Here is a 16,309-nt window from a genome sequence, read left to right as displayed (position 1 = left end):
TGTTGGTTGGCAGAAGACTGGTGTAATCAGAGAAGGCTTCCTGGAGGAAGCAGGGCTTAAACTGAGCTTTGAAGTAAAGCCCTGTGAAGAGTGACCTCATTCAGGACACAGCCATGGTGAGAGAGGATGAGAAGCCTGTCTCTCTCTACCCTCTACCAGCTCTAGAAGAGGTAGGTGGATATGAAAATCATAGAGCAACACAGAGCAGCCTTGGCTGTGCTGCTGCAAGTGAAGGGGTGGCAAGAACCCTGTGCATTCATTTTCTGGCTGTGTGATCTTGGGCAAGGTATTTAGCCTCTCTGTATCCCAATTCTTCATCAGTTAAATGGGCACAAATATTTCCTGTCTCATTGGTTTGTTTAGAGAGTTAAGTAAGATGTACAGCATATCATGCTGTAGGTATGGGGCCTGACGTGGGGTTGGTGCTTGGTTGATTTCTTGTAAATCCCCCCAAGAATGTGTCTGATCATGTCTGTGTTCCGTGGTCTTTGAATATCTGTGTGGAATCCAGCCTGTGGGTATCCATGTTCCTGAGGGTCTCAGTGTTAGGACATTTTGTGTGTCCTGGAAGCAAGTAAATCCATTCACCTCTCCAGTGGGGAGGGCTGTGGCCCCATTCCTCCTGCTGGGAGCACAGTAGGGTCTGGGGGTTGTGATGGAAAGTGCGGAGGGGAGGGACCCTTGGCCCCCATGCAGAGGGGTTCTAAGTACCTGTGAGTGGTGACTGTGAAGTGCAAAATTTAGAAAAGGGGGCAGATAGAGATGGGAGGAGGATCAAGAGGGGAGTAGAGAGCATACCGGCTGGAGGCAGAGTAGCCCTGGCATGCACCTCTGTGACTCCCTTGAGCCCAGGCATTCCACGAGCCTCAGAAGAGGGAATGAGGCCAGGGTGAGATGGGGTCGGGAGCAGGTGGACTGCCTGGGGGACTATGGGCTCCTCTTCTGGGCTGCTTCTCTGGTGTAGCCGAGGGCTGCTGGAGGGCAGGGTGGGGACCTCTGTTTGGGGTAGGACTGAATTACACAGGGAAGTGAGTGGAGCCAGGAGTTGGGGTGGGAACTGGGCTCTGTGGCTCCTTCAGGCTGCTGAGGAAGATAGGTGCTGGTTGAGCAAGTCTGGGAGTAGATCACAGTTCAGTTCTGGCAGGTCCTGCCCTCCCAGGACAGCGGGTGTCCCTCAGAACCTTGAGGATCTCAGGGAGAAGACTGACCAGGAGAGGGGCCTCCACATCTCAGTGCCCAGCCCCCTGCCTCTCCACCCTCCTTGTGTAGAAACTTGGCTCAGCACATTCCAGCTCTGTGCAGAGCCTAGGAAAGTAGGGAAGACAGGGCCCCCGCCCACGTGGGAGGACTGCCGTGTAAATAAATAACTACGCTTCATTGTGACGGGTGCCCTGGAAGAAGCAGTACACTGCTCTGTCAGGACCTGGGAGGAGCGGATGATGCTCATGGGAGCTTGGCGATCTGAGAAGCTGGCAGGGGGAGGCAATGTTTAAACTAAGTCTTGTACCACATTAGCTTGCCAGGTCGGGGGAGGTGGAGAGGGATCCAGGCAGAAAGAGCAGCACCGGGAAGTCTCTGAGGCATGAAAACATTGCTAGATCCATAGCTTAAAGGGAAGTGATTGGTTCAAGTGACCTCGGTCTTCTTTGTATCTCCCTGGGGTTGGCAGAGGCGGACAGAACTTAGAGAATTGGAAGGAGAAGGACCTAGATTTGAATTCCAGCCCATCACTCACCAGCTGTGTTGACAGGCAAGTAAGTTAACATCGTGAAGTCCTTCTGTTGCCCTGTTAGAGATGAGGCTGTATGTGGAGTAAGTCAAATGAGGATGATCCTACAACATGGTTGGCACAGGACCTGGCATGTAGCAGGGGCTTGATAAACTGTGGCAGCCGCTGCAGCAATCCTACTAGTTGTTACTGTCCAAGCAGTGTTTGTCTCTCCTATCCAGCAGCAGACTGTATGGGGGGTAGGTGTGAGGGCAGGAGTTTTGGGGACCAGGATAAAGGAGGGACTCCATTTGGCCTGGTCATTGTCAAAGTTGAGGGGCACAGAAACCCATTGTTCCACCTGACCCGTGCTCAGGACACTGTTCCTTGCTATGCTTTGCCACCTGCCTCCCTCCCTGCCCTGGGAGGAGCCCAGGAGGGCTACCCTTTGTTCATAGGGGGAGGCAGATGTGGGCCCTGATGCCTCCTGGAGTCTCCTCACTGGAGGCCAGCTTTCCTGTCTCTCCAAAGGCAGCTCATCCTGTTCTGAGTACCCGCTTTGGGCCCCTGGGGAGGGGACAGCAATTAGGCATCTGTGGTGTAGTGGGTAGGAGAGCGAATCACTGGGTCAGGGGATCTCAAACATCCTAACTCATCCTGTGAGTCACTTCTCCCTGGCCTCAGCTTATTCATCTGTGAGAATGAGAAGGAGCACCCAGTGAGCTCTTCCAGAAATTGATTCACCTGCAGTGAATCCTCACAACTGGTTGAGGTAGCTGCTATTTCTAGTTTGGTTTTGTAAGATGAGCAAAGAGAGTCTATGAGAGGTAAGTTACAACTAGCTAGTGATGGAGCCTGGAGTTTGTGGGTACCGAAGTGTGTGGAAGTCACTTCCTGGGAGGTAGAAGCTCTTGGGGTGTTCAGCTACAGGGAGGGACTGGGTAGGGAATGATGTGCCCCGGGTGGCCCAGGAAGTAAATCCAGGAGCGGATTGCAGGGCCCAACTCTCCCTTCTCTGTTCTTTCTCATCCTGCCCTCCTTTCAGTCTCCTGATGCAGCTTTCAAAGGCTGAGTCTGGAAACTGGAAGGCCAGAGCTCTTGGGGTCTCTGCTACCTCCCCTCCTCTGCCTTTCCCAGAGATGGGAAGCCCTGAGGTCTGGGGACCCTTGGGATCTTGGGGGTTACCTCTTGTAGCCTCTCCAAGAGTGGAGAACCCATTGTGGGTTGTTGGTGGGGAGGCTGTCTTGGATGGGTATGTTCTGGCGGGGCTGGGGGGTGATCCTAGAGTGAGGTGTGGGTGTTTGTGTGTGTGCAGGAGGGCAGGGTTGACACAGGAGGTGTGGGCTCCGAGGAGCCTGTTTTCTGAGGTGGGCGCTGGAGCAGGGAGGAGCAGAGAGCTGCATAGCTTTTAAGAGTATGGTCTTCAGAGCTGACAGACCTGGCTCAGAGTCCCGGCTCTACTGTTTCCTGGCTGCGTCACCTTGGGTAAGTTGTTTCACTTATTTTATCTCCTCATCTGCAGAATGGAGTAAAGGTTCGTGCTGCCTGGACTTTTTCTTCTTTTTTGAGGAAGAAGGGGCTCTTGCACCTCATGCCCTTGTGACAGGGTCCGGTGCCGTCCTAGCTTCTGCCAGGATGATGCTGGGGTTAGATAGTGGCTAAGCGGGAATCCCCCCAGCGTCTGCTCCGCTCCGCCTGGAGGCGCAGTCTGTCATCTTTGATCCTGGAGGCGCAGAGGATGCCTTCTGGGTATTACCTTCAGGGTCCCCGCGGGAGGAGGCCGGGGGTGCCCTGGGATGCCCCAGCCTGCCGGGGAGCGGCACGGCGGGCCTGGGAAGCAGCCAGCGCGGCTCAGCAGCACCCTCAGAGGCGCCCCCGCCTCCCGGCTGGGCAGGTCCGCCGGGCGGGGGCAGGGCCGGCCGCGGGGATTGGCTAGCGAGCGCGCCGCCCCCTCGCACACCAGCCCGGCGGCGGGGAGGGGAGCGCAGCCGGCAGCTGGCCGCCGCCTCCTCTGCAGTGCCTCCCTCCGCGCGCTCCCTCCGGCGGGGATAATGGGAGGCCCGCCGGCCGATGCACCAGAGGAGGCCGGCCGAGGTAGAGCGCGCGGGGCCGGGGATGGCCGGGCGGACGCGGGCCGGGGGTCACCGTCCTCTCGGATCTTGGGCGGGGGGTGGGTTCTCAGAGGAGAAATGAAAACAAAAACACACTGGAAGGCGGAGGAGCCCGTCTGCTGTGACCCGGACGGCAGCTGGAGGCAGGAAGATGGTCCCCGATAGCCTTTCTTTCCCAGGCTGCATCCCCTCCTGTTCGCCTCCTTCCCCTCCGGCCGGGCTTGGGGGGCTGTAGCAGGAGGACTTTGCTGCCTTCCCGGTACCCGCCTGGCTCAGACGTTCCTCTGGCTTCTTTTGCAGGTGGAAATAAAGGCTGGTGAAGGAGCCGGGCCGTGGGGACAAGGAGCGGCTGTCAAGGTACCTTGTGTGTGTGCGTGCGTGTGTGTGCGTGTGTGTGGTGGCGGTGAAGTGTTTGACCGGATTGGATAAAAATAAAGGGTCTCCTCTGGTGATCCCTTAATCTCCCACTGTGTGTGTAGCAGCAGCTGAGGGGGAGGGGCGGCGGGGGTGTGGGCGGCCAATGAATTCTCAGGCCTGTGTGGGTTTTGTTTGGATTCTTTTTGCTTTCTCAGCTGGATGGTTTTGGGTGCAGTTGGGGTTTGGTTTGTTGAACTGTTTTTTTTTTGTTTTTTGTTTTTTAAGACATGCAACCCACTCCCCACCCCTGCCTCTGGAAATCTCTCGAGAATGTCCCTAGCACTGTTGGTTTGCATCCAATCTGCAGAAATCCCGGGGGGGGGGAAGTGTGCGGGGGGGGGGGGGCGTAAGAGGGAGGGAGAATTGCGCTCCTGAGTCTGAAGCTGATAGGGTGTCATTAGTCATGCTGCTGTCACCATGGAGATGGCTGGAGAGGAGAGGAGGTGGTGGGGGTGAGGATATTTTGGGTAGGGTGGGGGCTGATGCAACATCATGACTGAGAATCCGGCGGGCGTCTGCTGTTACTCTGTGTGACTTAGTGTCTAGGGGACTGGGAAGAGAGTGTTCCCAGGTGCGTGGGAAGCACAGAAGGGGGCACTGAGCTTCTCCTTGTGGTTGTCTGGCGGGGGTGGGGAGCTGGGGTATTTGGGGCAGGGGAGGGGAGAGTCCATTGGAGTATCAGCCATTACTAGGAAATCACAGATATTCCTCCCAGGTTGGCATGGATCCTATCAGTAGGTTTCCTTGAGCTTGTCCCCCTTTTCAGGGCTAGGGAGCCACCGTGAGTTTGGGATTACTCAGCAGTATCCTCTGCTGGCCCAGGGCGGAGAAAACAGATTGGGAGGTGGCTCTGTGTGGCTGCCTTTCAAGTCCAAGAGCAGAGAGGCTGGAAGGGAGCATGGGGCAGGTGGGCAGGGTCAGGGCTTATGGGACTCTTCCTAGCGGAGAGGAAGCGTGTTCCTGCCCCTGCCTCAGCCCACCTACCCCCTCAGCCGCAGGAGTCTTCAGGGAGCTGGGGATCTTGGTTGCTTGGGTAGCAGGTGGGTGAGCTGTGAGTGTCCCCAGATGCCCTTAGTTTCCTCCCTGGAAATTCTCTTCCCGCCCCCTGGGAAAGCTGTGGGAAGCTCCATGGAGGTGCTGGAAGTGGCATCCTGCCATCTCACTGACTGGATAGGGATCCTGGTAGGGAGGGGCTCTGCTTCCCACGTGGGGGATAGGGGCTTCTGGGCAAGGCTGCAGGGTGTATCAGGAGGGCCTGGATAGTTCTCTGGCTTTGTCCCAAGGAACTTGAGGCAAGGAAGTGCTTGGGGAAAGGTGTGAATTTTGCTTCTAGAGCAGCTTCTGGGAAGGAGAAGAGCCAGGGGGCATCGGTTCCCCTGTCTAGTGGGTGTGCTTTGGTGAGACTGGGAGTAGTGGATGATCACCTGGGATGAGGTGGTGGGAGGTCTGGAGGTGACAGAGGGCAGTTGATACGGGTGATACTGTGGGTGGGGAGGAGAGAGCTGAGCTCACCTCAAGCTGGCTCTCACTACACACTCTTTTCTACACTCTTCTCCGGAGCAGAACCCCCAGGTTCCACCTCTGCTTCCTCCCCTTGCCTCCTGCTGCTGCCTGGAGGAGTTGTAATCACCTCATGTGCTGTTGGAGGGGTGTGGGCACAGAGATCATAGAGTAGACCTGCTCTGTCTCCCAGCCTGGGGAAAGCAGGCCAAGGGGATGAGGACAGATGGACTCAGGGAGGGGGCAGGCCCCTCCCTCCTCTGTATCTCCAGCCTTGTCAGCCTAGAGCTTCCCGCTTTGCTGGGAGAAAGGACGGGCTGGCAGGTTTGTTTACTCCCGAAAGCACCCCCTTCCGCTGTAGTGATGGCTCTCCCTGGCAGACCCGCTTCTCTTCAGCTCTTTCCAAGTGTGTTCTCCGTGTCTCCCTGCCTGCTGGCCCCAGATGGAGGCTGGTTTTCCGCAGTCCTGCTGGAAGCTCCCAGCCTAATACCCCAGCCCTTAGTGTTGTGGACGTGTGGCAAGGGCTACTTGAAAATCCAGAGGAAGCCTTCCTAACAAGTCTTCCTCCTTCCCCCTTCTCAGAGTAGGGCCTGAGCCAGCTGAGTTCTTAAAACTCTGAGGTTGTATCTCTGCTTGTTTTTATTGTTCAGTTGTCTGAGAATCATATGCAGCTCAGGCACTGCCAACAAACACTGAGGTCTGAGTCTTCTGTCCCTGGTGCCACCTCCACACATAGAGTTTCCTTGGGTGGCCAGTTGGCTGCAGTGTCCCATATACCCAGGGTGAGGCAGTTTTGCCAGAGGCGCTCCCATTTTCAGGTCGTGGTGTAAGATGGATATGTCTGATAGGTGAGCTCATCTTGGTCTGGTGTGAGATCAGACCAAGACTCTGGGACACAGGACAAAGGGGGTGTCACCAGCTATATATTCCCACGAGATGGGTGCTGGTTGAGGAAGCTCCGTGGGAGAATGGTATCTAGTAGCCAATGGGAATAGACACGTATACTGTGTGCTAAGTCCTGCCAGGGTTTCAAGAATACCTACGATGTGTGTATGAGTCCACATAGTGCCTAGCATAGGCACAGAGTTGAGCTTGGTAAATGCAAGTTTTATTGTTTGGTGCATTACGTGTCTACCCATGATATCTCAAGGAACATGCTATAGCAGACACTGTTGCTGCCACCTCCTCGTTGGCAGCCTGGAGAGGAGTGAGTGTCCAGTGCCGAGAACACCGGGCTGCCCTGCTTTCAAGGCTCCCACACGGCTCCCACACTCTGCCCCATGGGAACCCTTGACTGGCTGAGGATGTCTGGAAACTATTTTGGGATTGTGCCCAGGATCTCTGCCTTCTGTCTCTCCTTTTGACCACTGCAAAAAGTTCCCTGTTCTTAAGGACCTGTGATCCTTTACTTTCTATACACTGTGGGTCCTTCCCATTAGTTTTTTCTTGCCTGCTCTTCCTACTTCCAGCCACTTCTCTCTCGGGTGTGTTTATAAGCAGCAGCCAGCTTGGGGAGATATGGAAGCAGGTGAGCATGTCAAGCTAGAGAAGCGAAGGAACTAAGCAAGAGATTTCCACAGTTGAATTTGAGGATGGAGAGGAAGAGGGGGCTTTCCCCATTCTTGATAAGAACTGAAGTTAGAGTCCAGAGCTCAGCTCCATCGCCCTTGGTGACCCTCACCCTTTTTGAATGTCATGGGAGAGGGAGAGAGCCTTGTATGATATACACATGAGTGAGCTGAAGGGAGAGCCTTCCTGTCCACAGTGGTGCAGGGGCCCTGGAGCTGCCCTCAGGGACCACCGTGAGGACGACTACAGCCTTTTTGCTGGGCCTGGTGAGGAGGGGCCTGGGCACTGGCTCCCTCCAGCTGCAGGTGGAGGTTTCTGCTAGAAATGGGCTTTGTGGTCTTGCCAAGTCCCCTCCCATACCCCAGAGGCTGCAGCAAATGGTTTGGCTGGATGGGGGTGGGGGCAGGGAGTATGGGAGGGACTATGGTTTGGCTCAGTTTTTGGGTCTCCCAATCCTCTTAAGTCCTCTTTCCTACCCTTGACCTCTTGGGCTTTCGGCCTCATTTCCTCTCACACCCGGGCATCTGGCAGTTAGCTGAGGACTCCCCCTTGTTCTCAGTGTCTCTATAGCTTCGGAGAAGGAGCTAGATTAGGAAGCCTTTAGGCAAATAGGAGGCAAGGAAAGCTTGGAGGATTAAAATCTGTAGATTATTGTACTCTCTAGGACTATTATCCCCATCCCTATCTATTTTCTCCTGCTTTCTTCTTACCTTTGTCTTTCAACATCCACCAAACATTTATCATTTTCTAGGTACAGCATTAGGTCCTGAAAAATAAGAGAAATCATTATTATTTGATCTCGTGAAACTATTGGAAGAGACATTGACTGAACTATTACCTAAAATTATAACTCTTGAGTGGAAAAGCCAGCACTGGCAGCTTTTGTGTTTTATATATTGAATGCTTTTGACTTAAGCGTTGTGTTTGGGGCTGTGAACTTGCACATGGCAGACAGAATCCTCACCCCAGATGCACCCAGCACTTTACATTTGCTTTCTCTCTGGCTCAGAAAACCTCAAGGGACTTTGAAGGAAGATTCAACATGCCAAGTTTGTTTTCAATAAGTCAGTGTTTCCGGGATCTAGCAATGACAGAGGAGGGCAGTGGGGTCAGAAATGGACTAGCTGGGAAGGGAGCTTAGTTTTGAAAGGCACATGTTGGTGTTAGATGTTTCGGTTTTGAGATTCTGAAAGCTGGATGGAAATACTGTGCCTGAGCAATCTACCATGAAGCTGAAATTGCCTTTGACTCATTTAGAGTGTGGGTCCCACAGCCCTTACTGCTTCAGGGACTTCAGTGAGGTCCACCGACTGAGAGGAGGAGGGTGAGAAGTGTGGTTGTTAGTTTCCTTTCATCCTGTTTTCTATGCTCCTCCTACTCTTGGGTTCTGTCATTAGCCATGGGGAGAAGGTCACTTACTGCCTTTGGACTTCAGCTTTCTGGGTAAAGTAAGGGGGTTGCTTTCCAAAGTTAAGTTTTTCTCAGACTAAATCTGGGGAAGGACCACTTTTTGTGTTTGTGTTTTTGTTTTTTTCAGTGTTCCCAAAAGATTGCAAAACCAAAACATGGTCCCACTTACTTTGTACAGCGAGTTTGCAGCTGCTGCACGTGTGGCCCAGCACCATCCAAAGTGGTCTGTGAGACATTCAGTGAGGCAAGCCAAGTTATCATGCCCTTGGATGTCGTGATAACTATAAATTGCTATAAAGGTTCCTAAAGGCTTCCTCTTGGTTGCTGTATTTATGTTGTGGTGGATTGGTGTTAAGCAGTTTACGGGCCATATCCTGAATAGCACTGCTTTTGAACTTTTTTCTGGGAGAGCATAGGGTCTCTGTTTTGATGCCTCCCCACCCCTTCTGGATATGAGTTTTCCACTCTTCTCTACTCTCCATCTTGGGGACAAAGCTTCCGCTTGAAAGAGTAGAGATCTTTTTGTCCCAGAAGTTCTCTGAGTACCCCAAAAGATTTACTTGCATCTCAGCTTTTGTAGATAAGGATGGCTCCTGCCTTCTCTTTCACTTCTGCAAGTCTGGGAGTCTGATGGAGGCCCCTCAGAGCCCTTGGAGCCCCTGAAATGGCAGGACTGTGTATGTGTGAATTGTATGCCTTGGAAGAAGAGAACAGTTGGGGAGGAGGCCAAGTCTCTTGTAGATGCTGGTGTGGACTTGGACTCTGCAGAGACTAAAGCTCCATTGCCACAGGCAGGGGGGCACCTTGAATTTTGAGCTTTTTCCATGCCGTGGCTCTTAATAACCTAGAGATATACCCTTTTTCCTCTGAGGGTTGATTGCAAATTCTACCCTGATTTCTATAAATACAGACATCTTAATATTTCTGACAGTATGAGTTTGACCATCTTCCCCCTACTTTCTCTTGCTGAGGATCTATGGCCTTTTTATTTGAGATGCTAAAGATCAGACAGAAAGTAAAAATGACTACCTTTCTTCTATTCTGGCTGCCTTAGCTAGAGGAGAGTAGGAAGGGAGGGGTAGGGGGGAGGTAACAGTATCTTGCCACAGAAATATTCCTTAAGAGGCAAGCATTCCAAGGATAGGAAGATTAGGGTCTAAAGAAATCCTGGTTACCTCTGTGGCCTGGAACTCTTACGCCCTTGGTGCTTAAGTAATTGGATTTCTCAACCCCGCCTCCAGGCATTTTTCCCCATGTAATCCTAACCTCATGGGCTTTGCAAAGGAAACAAAGGCATTGAAAGGGTTTGCAACTTGTCCCTGACACTGAGCTCCTGAGCTGTGAGCCCTGCCGACTGAATTTTCCTCCTTTGCCTCCTCTGCAGCATCCACCATCTCTCTCAAAATCCTTGGCCCCAGGAGTCTGTTTTTCTAGCCTGCAGGCCTTGGTTCCTAGCCCTGCTAAGCAGATGGAATTTACAGAAGGAGCCATTTCCTGCCAGTCCACCTTCCTGTACCTCAGGGAGGTTCCATCTCTGACTCCTGCTGGCCACTCTGCAGATGGGGAAGAGCCAGGGGAGACTGGTAACTCCTGTAGGAGGCAGAGAGAGGCCCTGGAAGGGATTCTGAGCTTAGAACCCTGCCTGGATCCAAAGACCAACTTTCTCTGATGCATGTTCTCCCTTGAGTGTGACCCTTTGGCCAAGTCATTCCTCTGATGGCTTGAATAGGTTCAGGCTGGGGTACAGAGGGCTGGCTCTACTGTATCCGGTCCTGCTGACCCAGAGAAAGGAGACTGTGCCTTCACCACATGGATCATTGTTGCCTTACACCCTAGTTCTAGGGCAGGAATACAGAAATGGGTTTTCAGGGGAGCCCTGGAGGTGGTGTCCGAGAGATGTCCACCATGTTTTTCCTGGCACTGCGGATCTGTCTGCTGCTGTCTTCTCCATCCTAGGACACTCTTCATGGCTTCAGTCCATCCCTAGTCCTGCCCCTTGTGCTTTGATCTCAGCTCTAAGACCTAGACTGAGCAGAGAGGGCCTCTAAGGACATGCTTTGTGAAGCATGTGCCCAGGGCTCTATGTCAATCATCCAGGGAATGTGTAAGATGCCTGGGTAGCTGTCTGGTAGAGTCAAACCCATGGGCTCCTGCTGCATAGTTAGGTAGAATGGGCTCAAGATGAGGGTGGCATAGGAGCCTCAGGTATTAGGGCTGGAAGCTCTGGGCAGGTGGGCCATGTGGCATCCCCCTCTTCACTAGCCCTGCCACTTGTCCCTGAGTCAGGTGCTACCTGACGGTTGAGCTGTATGGGGACCTCGGCCCTGTGGCCTTTCCTCCCACTGTTATTTCTGCTTGGTTTCCTGTTTTCCAGCTGCGGGTTCCCAGAGGCGTCATTTGGACCCTGGGTAGTAGTTAGGGCTGAGCTCTGGGGTTGTGTGGTTGGAGTGGCGTGTGTCTTAGGGCTGTACTGGCAAGTGGGCCAAAGCAGTCTGAACACCCTGGCTAGGAGCCAGAAGCTGGGGCTCCGTGTCCAACCCGGGAAGCCTGGGAAGCTCCTCCCCGTCACCTTCCGGATTCTGCCGCCTCCATGTGGGGGGCATTGCTCCCTGCTGGGTCTTTGCCCGAGGTCTGGGGAAGCCGGATGTGGAGGAGGACCTGGGTGGGTGCCAGAGTACTTCATCCCTAAACTCACCTCACGTAACTGCGCCCACCCCCACGGCCACCACCGGGACAGGCAGGGCTATGCTTCAACTTGCCAAGAGTGTTTCCAGGGGCCGGTCCCTCTGGTTCAACGAGTTTGGTGGTTCTCAACACCAACTGCATATTAGAATCATCTGAGGAGATTTCAGAAAAGAAACTATCAATGCCTAGGCCCCAGCCCCCGAGAGTCTGCTGTTATTGGGAGTCTGCTGTTATTGGTCCCAAGTGGAACCTGAGCCGCAGCATTTTTCAGAGCTCCCCAGGTAATTCGAATGTGCAGTCAGATTTGAGAGCAGCTGCCGTTATCTAGTTTGGGTCTCCCTGTCTCTCCCATATCCCTGGGTTGCCCCAGAAATTTTTTCTCATTTGTTGATACTTTTAATGATAATCAATACAGAGTTTGCGAAAGTGAAGACCGACATGTCAGACAAAATACTGGATTCAGTGTTCTGTTCCATGAGACTGTTCCATGAGTTCATAGTTATTAAAACCAGAACTTAAGCGGGAAACTATAGCAAATGATAGAAACTGAATTTTCTCCTCAGTTTTTAATTTTTACAAACTTTTAAGGCCAGGTGTGATGGCTCATGTCTGTAATCCCAGCACTTTGGGAGGCTGAGGCGGCCGGATCACGAGGTCAGGAGTGGAAAACCAGCCTGGCCAATATGGAGAAACCCCATCTCTACTAAAAATTAGCTGAGCGCAGTGGTAGGTGCTTGTAATCCCAGCTACTCAGGAGACTGAGGCGGGAGAATCGCTTGAACCCGGGAGGCAGAGGTTGCAGTGAGCCAAGATCGCGCCATTGCACTCCAGCCTGGGCGACAGAGAGAGACTCCGTCTCCAAAAAAAAACCAAAACCAAACAAACAAAAAACACTTTAAAAATTGAAGTATAGTATACACACAGAAAGGCACATACTGTGTACAGTTTGGTGAATTTTCAGAGTAAATGCCTGTGTAATCAGCACCTGGATCAAGAAGCAAGTACCCTCGCCCCATTCCCATTGCCCAGAATTACTATGGCATTTGGACAAAGGTCAGGCCAGGCCATAGTACAGTAGTAGTACGTGCTGGCTTTGGGCCTGGAGGGCTTCAGCTTGGCCTCCACTGGAATACCTTTAAATACTTTTCACACCTATGTGGGTGCTCCTGAAACTGAGTGGGTTCTCCCTGTGATAGAGCACAGGGTAGTGGCACCCTTCTAGCCCCTCCCCAATGTCACTGTCTCCCTTACCACCTTTAGTTTCTTTTCTACCTGGGCCTTAGGTGCCCCAGTCCCCTATCTTCGGTGAATCAAAAAATCCATATCCTTTTTTTGGCCTCGTATTCTCTTTTTTGATTATGTAAGTAATACATATTCTTTGGAAAAATTGGAAAATAGAAATAGGGCTGGGTGTGGTGGCTCATGCCATAATCCCAGCACTTTGGGAGGCCAAAGTGAGAGGATCACTTGAGGTCAGGAGTTTGAGATCAGCCTGGGTGACATAGCGAGACCCTAGTCTCTACCAAAAGGAAAACAATAAAATAGGGAGCAAAAGGGAGGACTTTGCCCATAATTTCACAGTCCAGTTAGTCATTTTTTTTTGTTTTTGTTTTTTTGTGAGACAGGGTCTGGCCCTGCCACCCAGGCTGGAGTGCAGTGGCTCCATCTCGGCTCACTGCAGCCTCCACTTCCCAGGCTCAAGCCATCCTCCTGCCTCGCCTCCTGAGTAGCTAGGACTATAGGCACATGCCACCAGGCCCAGTTAATTTTTGTATTTTTGGTAGAGACAGGGTTTTACCATGTTGCCCAGGCTGGTCTCGAACTCCTGAGCTCAAGGGATCCACCCTCCTTGACCTCCCAAAGTGTTAGGATTATAGGCATGAGCCACTTCCTCAGGCCCCATTAGTCATTGTTAACCGGAATATCTCTCCAGACTTTATTCTATGCATATTATATATCTGTTTAGTATTCTTTATAGAAATGGAGTCTTGCTGCATCGCAGCACACTCTCCTCTATGTAATAACTAGCAGTCATTTATTGAGCATTTACCATGTGTGGGGCAGGCACACGGGGGTAAAGTTTTCATAGTTCTCTCTTAGTTTTCAGGACAGCTCTGAGGCAGGTGGTAGTAGCCCCACCTTTCAGAAAGGAAACTGAGATTCAGGCCAGGAGCTTGACCGGAGGTTGATGTTTCTCAAGGGATGAAGCTGGAATCCAAGCCAGGGATATTTGACTTTAGAGCTGATGCTTGTGTCTGTAGACTGCTGCCTCCCTCCTAGGACCATCTTTGCATGTTGAATTCATTTACTAAATATGTATTGAGTAGAGGACATCTTTTTCCTTAGTATTTTTTCCTTTCCACTTGAATGCCAATGACTCTCGTGTTTCACGTTTAAGTGTGGGTATTGCTGATTGTTTGAGGTCTTCTGGTTGTTGGTTTGAATTCTTCTATATCATGTTGAAGAAATGGTTTCATTACATTTTATTAAGAAGTTTTTTTCCAATTAGTAGTGGATGTTTGCTTTTGTCACGTCTGTTTAGCATGGTTCGAAGATCAAATGGTATTTCTCCTATTGAATTTTCTTTGCATTCTTTGAATATACTATACGTGGTAATGGGATTTTTTATTTTTTATTTTTTATTTATTTTTTTTTGAGACGGAGTCTTGCTCTGTCGCCAGGCTGGAGTGCAATGGCATGATCTTGGCTCACTGCAACCTCTGACTCCCTGGTTCAGGGGATTCTCTCACCTCAGCCTCCCGAGTAGCTGGGACTACAGGCGCCCGCCACCATGCCCGGCTAATGTTTTGTATTTTTAGTAGAGATGGGGTTTCACCATGTTGGTCAGGATGGTCTCGATCTCCTGATCTTGTGATCTGCCCACCTCGGCCTCCCAAAGTGCTGGAATTACAGGCGTAAGCCACCGCGCCTGACCTCATGGGGTATTTTTTTTAACATGCTGTTTGATTTCATTTATTAACAGAAGTTTTGCATCTATATTTATGGATCAGATTGACCTGTAATTTTCCTTTTGTGTTTTTGTTTTCAGATGTTAGTATTAGAATAATAGTAACTTCATATAATGAACCGTGAAGGCTTTTTTCCTTTATTCTTTGGTATAATTTAAATAGTATTGCTTAAATAATAATTCCATTATTTTTATTGGGGCCGGGCGCGGTGGCTCACGCCTGTAATCCCAGCACTTTGGGAGGCTGAGTTGGGTGGATCACGAGGTCAGGAGATTGAGATAATCCTGGCTAACACGGTGAAACCCCATCTCTACTAAAAATACACAAAAAATTAGCTGGGCGTGGTGGTGGCGCCTGTATTCCCAGCTACTTGGGAGGCTGGGGCAGGAGAATGGCCTGAACTCAGGAGGTGGAGCTTGCAGTAAGCCAAGATCGTGCCACTGCACTCCAGCCTGGGTGACAGAGCGAGACTCCATCTCAAAAAAAAAATAATAATTCCATTCTTTTTTGAGGGATGGGTGTTTGCAGCTTTCTGATCTCCCCTCTACTCCCCATAACTAATGTTATCAAATGTTTACTTTGAATTTTCCATGAAAGAGATCCTTTTCAAATTTATTAGCATGCTGTGTCTACAGTTACTGCTTTTCACTTCCCTCAGTAGCTGTGATTTTTTTTAAACTTTCTTTATTTCTAATATTGTATATTTTTTCTTTTTCTTCCATAGCTTTGCTGGAGTTTTATGTAATTTAAAAGCATACAGACCTGTCAGTTGTGCTGTTTTCTAAAGTATTAATTTCTACTGTAGTCTTATATGAATTGTCATCTTTTCCTTAGGTTTATTTGGTGTGTCCTTTTTTTGGATTCTCAGTTGGATCCTTAGCACATTTTTTCTATTTTTTTCTTCTTTGATAGCAAATACATTTAAAATATGACTTTCTCTAAGTTCCACTGTGGCCTGATTCTCTTGGTTTTGATATTTTATGTCTGGAGTTCTTGGAGAAGTTTCGATGGTATACCCAGCATGAGAATTCCGAGCCCTGATTTAGCCTAAACACCCTTCCTCACAGTAAGGGCCCTGAGGAGAGTCCCTGCACATGGCTTGGTGGCACAGCTAGGCAGTGCGGCACTTGGTGACTCCCTTGGGCTTTCTCTCTAAACCCCCAAGTAGGGACCCTAGTAATAGCTTACCAGCTTAGCCACCAGGACCTGTGGAATTTTTTTTTTCTGTTTTTTTTTTTTTTTTTACCCTAAGCAAAATCAGTTTGAATTTATTGCCTAGGATGAGAGCATGTCCTAGGCCCAAATGGAAGTTTTGGTAGTATTTAGAAAAGCCTCATACATTAGCACCAGAAGAAATGAAGCTATAGTGGTCGGTGAGAGAAGAAAAACTGAGACTTTGACCCAGAGTTGATGGCCTTGCTGAGCTGGTCTAGGCTGCAGGCTAAAGCCTTGCTCCCTGCATCTTTCGTGACTCTCTAGAAAATATGGTCCAATTGGGATCCTTTAGTCCATGAAGAGTGTCCCAGGATAGAGAGAGCAGAAGAGAAAGCCACAGTGCCAGGAAAAATATGGTGGACATCTCTTAGACACCACCTCTTGGGCTGCACTGAAAACCCGTTTCTGGATTCCTCCCTTAGAGCGCAGAGTATAGGGTAACACTGATCGTGTGGTAAAGGCACAGGCTCCCCTCTCTGGGTCCAGCAGGGCCTGGTGCAGTAGGGACAGCCCTCTGTGTCCCAGTCTGAACCTGTTGAAGCCATCAGAGGAATGACTTGGCCCAAGGGAGAAGGTGCAGTGCCTTGGGGGAAGATATTCTTACCCTTTGTCCTAACTCCTTGGAGAGTCATGATGGTTAGGAGAAGGGGGATGGGCAGGGAGAGGAAGAAAGGATGGACTTTTGAGTTCAACCTAGAAACCAATGGTAGTGGGTTGTTTCTTTC

At 50.8% G+C, this 16,309-nt stretch overlaps 1 protein-coding gene across 3 annotated transcripts in view; it reads left to right on the top strand.

Moving 5' to 3' along the window:
- TET3 (tet methylcytosine dioxygenase 3) overlaps window positions 1-16,309 on the top strand; it is a 125,179-nt gene that overhangs the window by 12,311 nt on the left and 96,559 nt on the right. For 2 of the 3 annotated variants that reach the window (XM_015112665.3, XM_077959167.1), the window contains exons 1-2: window positions 3,693-3,802; window positions 4,120-4,176. In XM_015112665.3, the coding sequence (XP_014968151.2) occupies window positions 3,779-3,802; window positions 4,120-4,176 (81 nt within the window). In that variant the 5' untranslated portion in view covers window positions 3,693-3,778. Of the gene's footprint in view, window positions 1-3,692; window positions 3,803-4,119; window positions 4,177-16,309 lie in introns of those variants that run through there. The other variant, XM_028832371.2, reaches the window with a different exon arrangement.

This window comes from Macaca mulatta, chromosome 13, assembly GCF_049350105.2.
Source record: "Macaca mulatta isolate MMU2019108-1 chromosome 13, T2T-MMU8v2.0, whole genome shotgun sequence".
Lineage (NCBI taxonomy): Eukaryota > Metazoa > Chordata > Mammalia > Primates > Cercopithecidae > Macaca > Macaca mulatta.
Note: the sequence above shows the minus strand (reverse complement) of the source record. Positions and strands in the feature narration are given on the sequence as shown.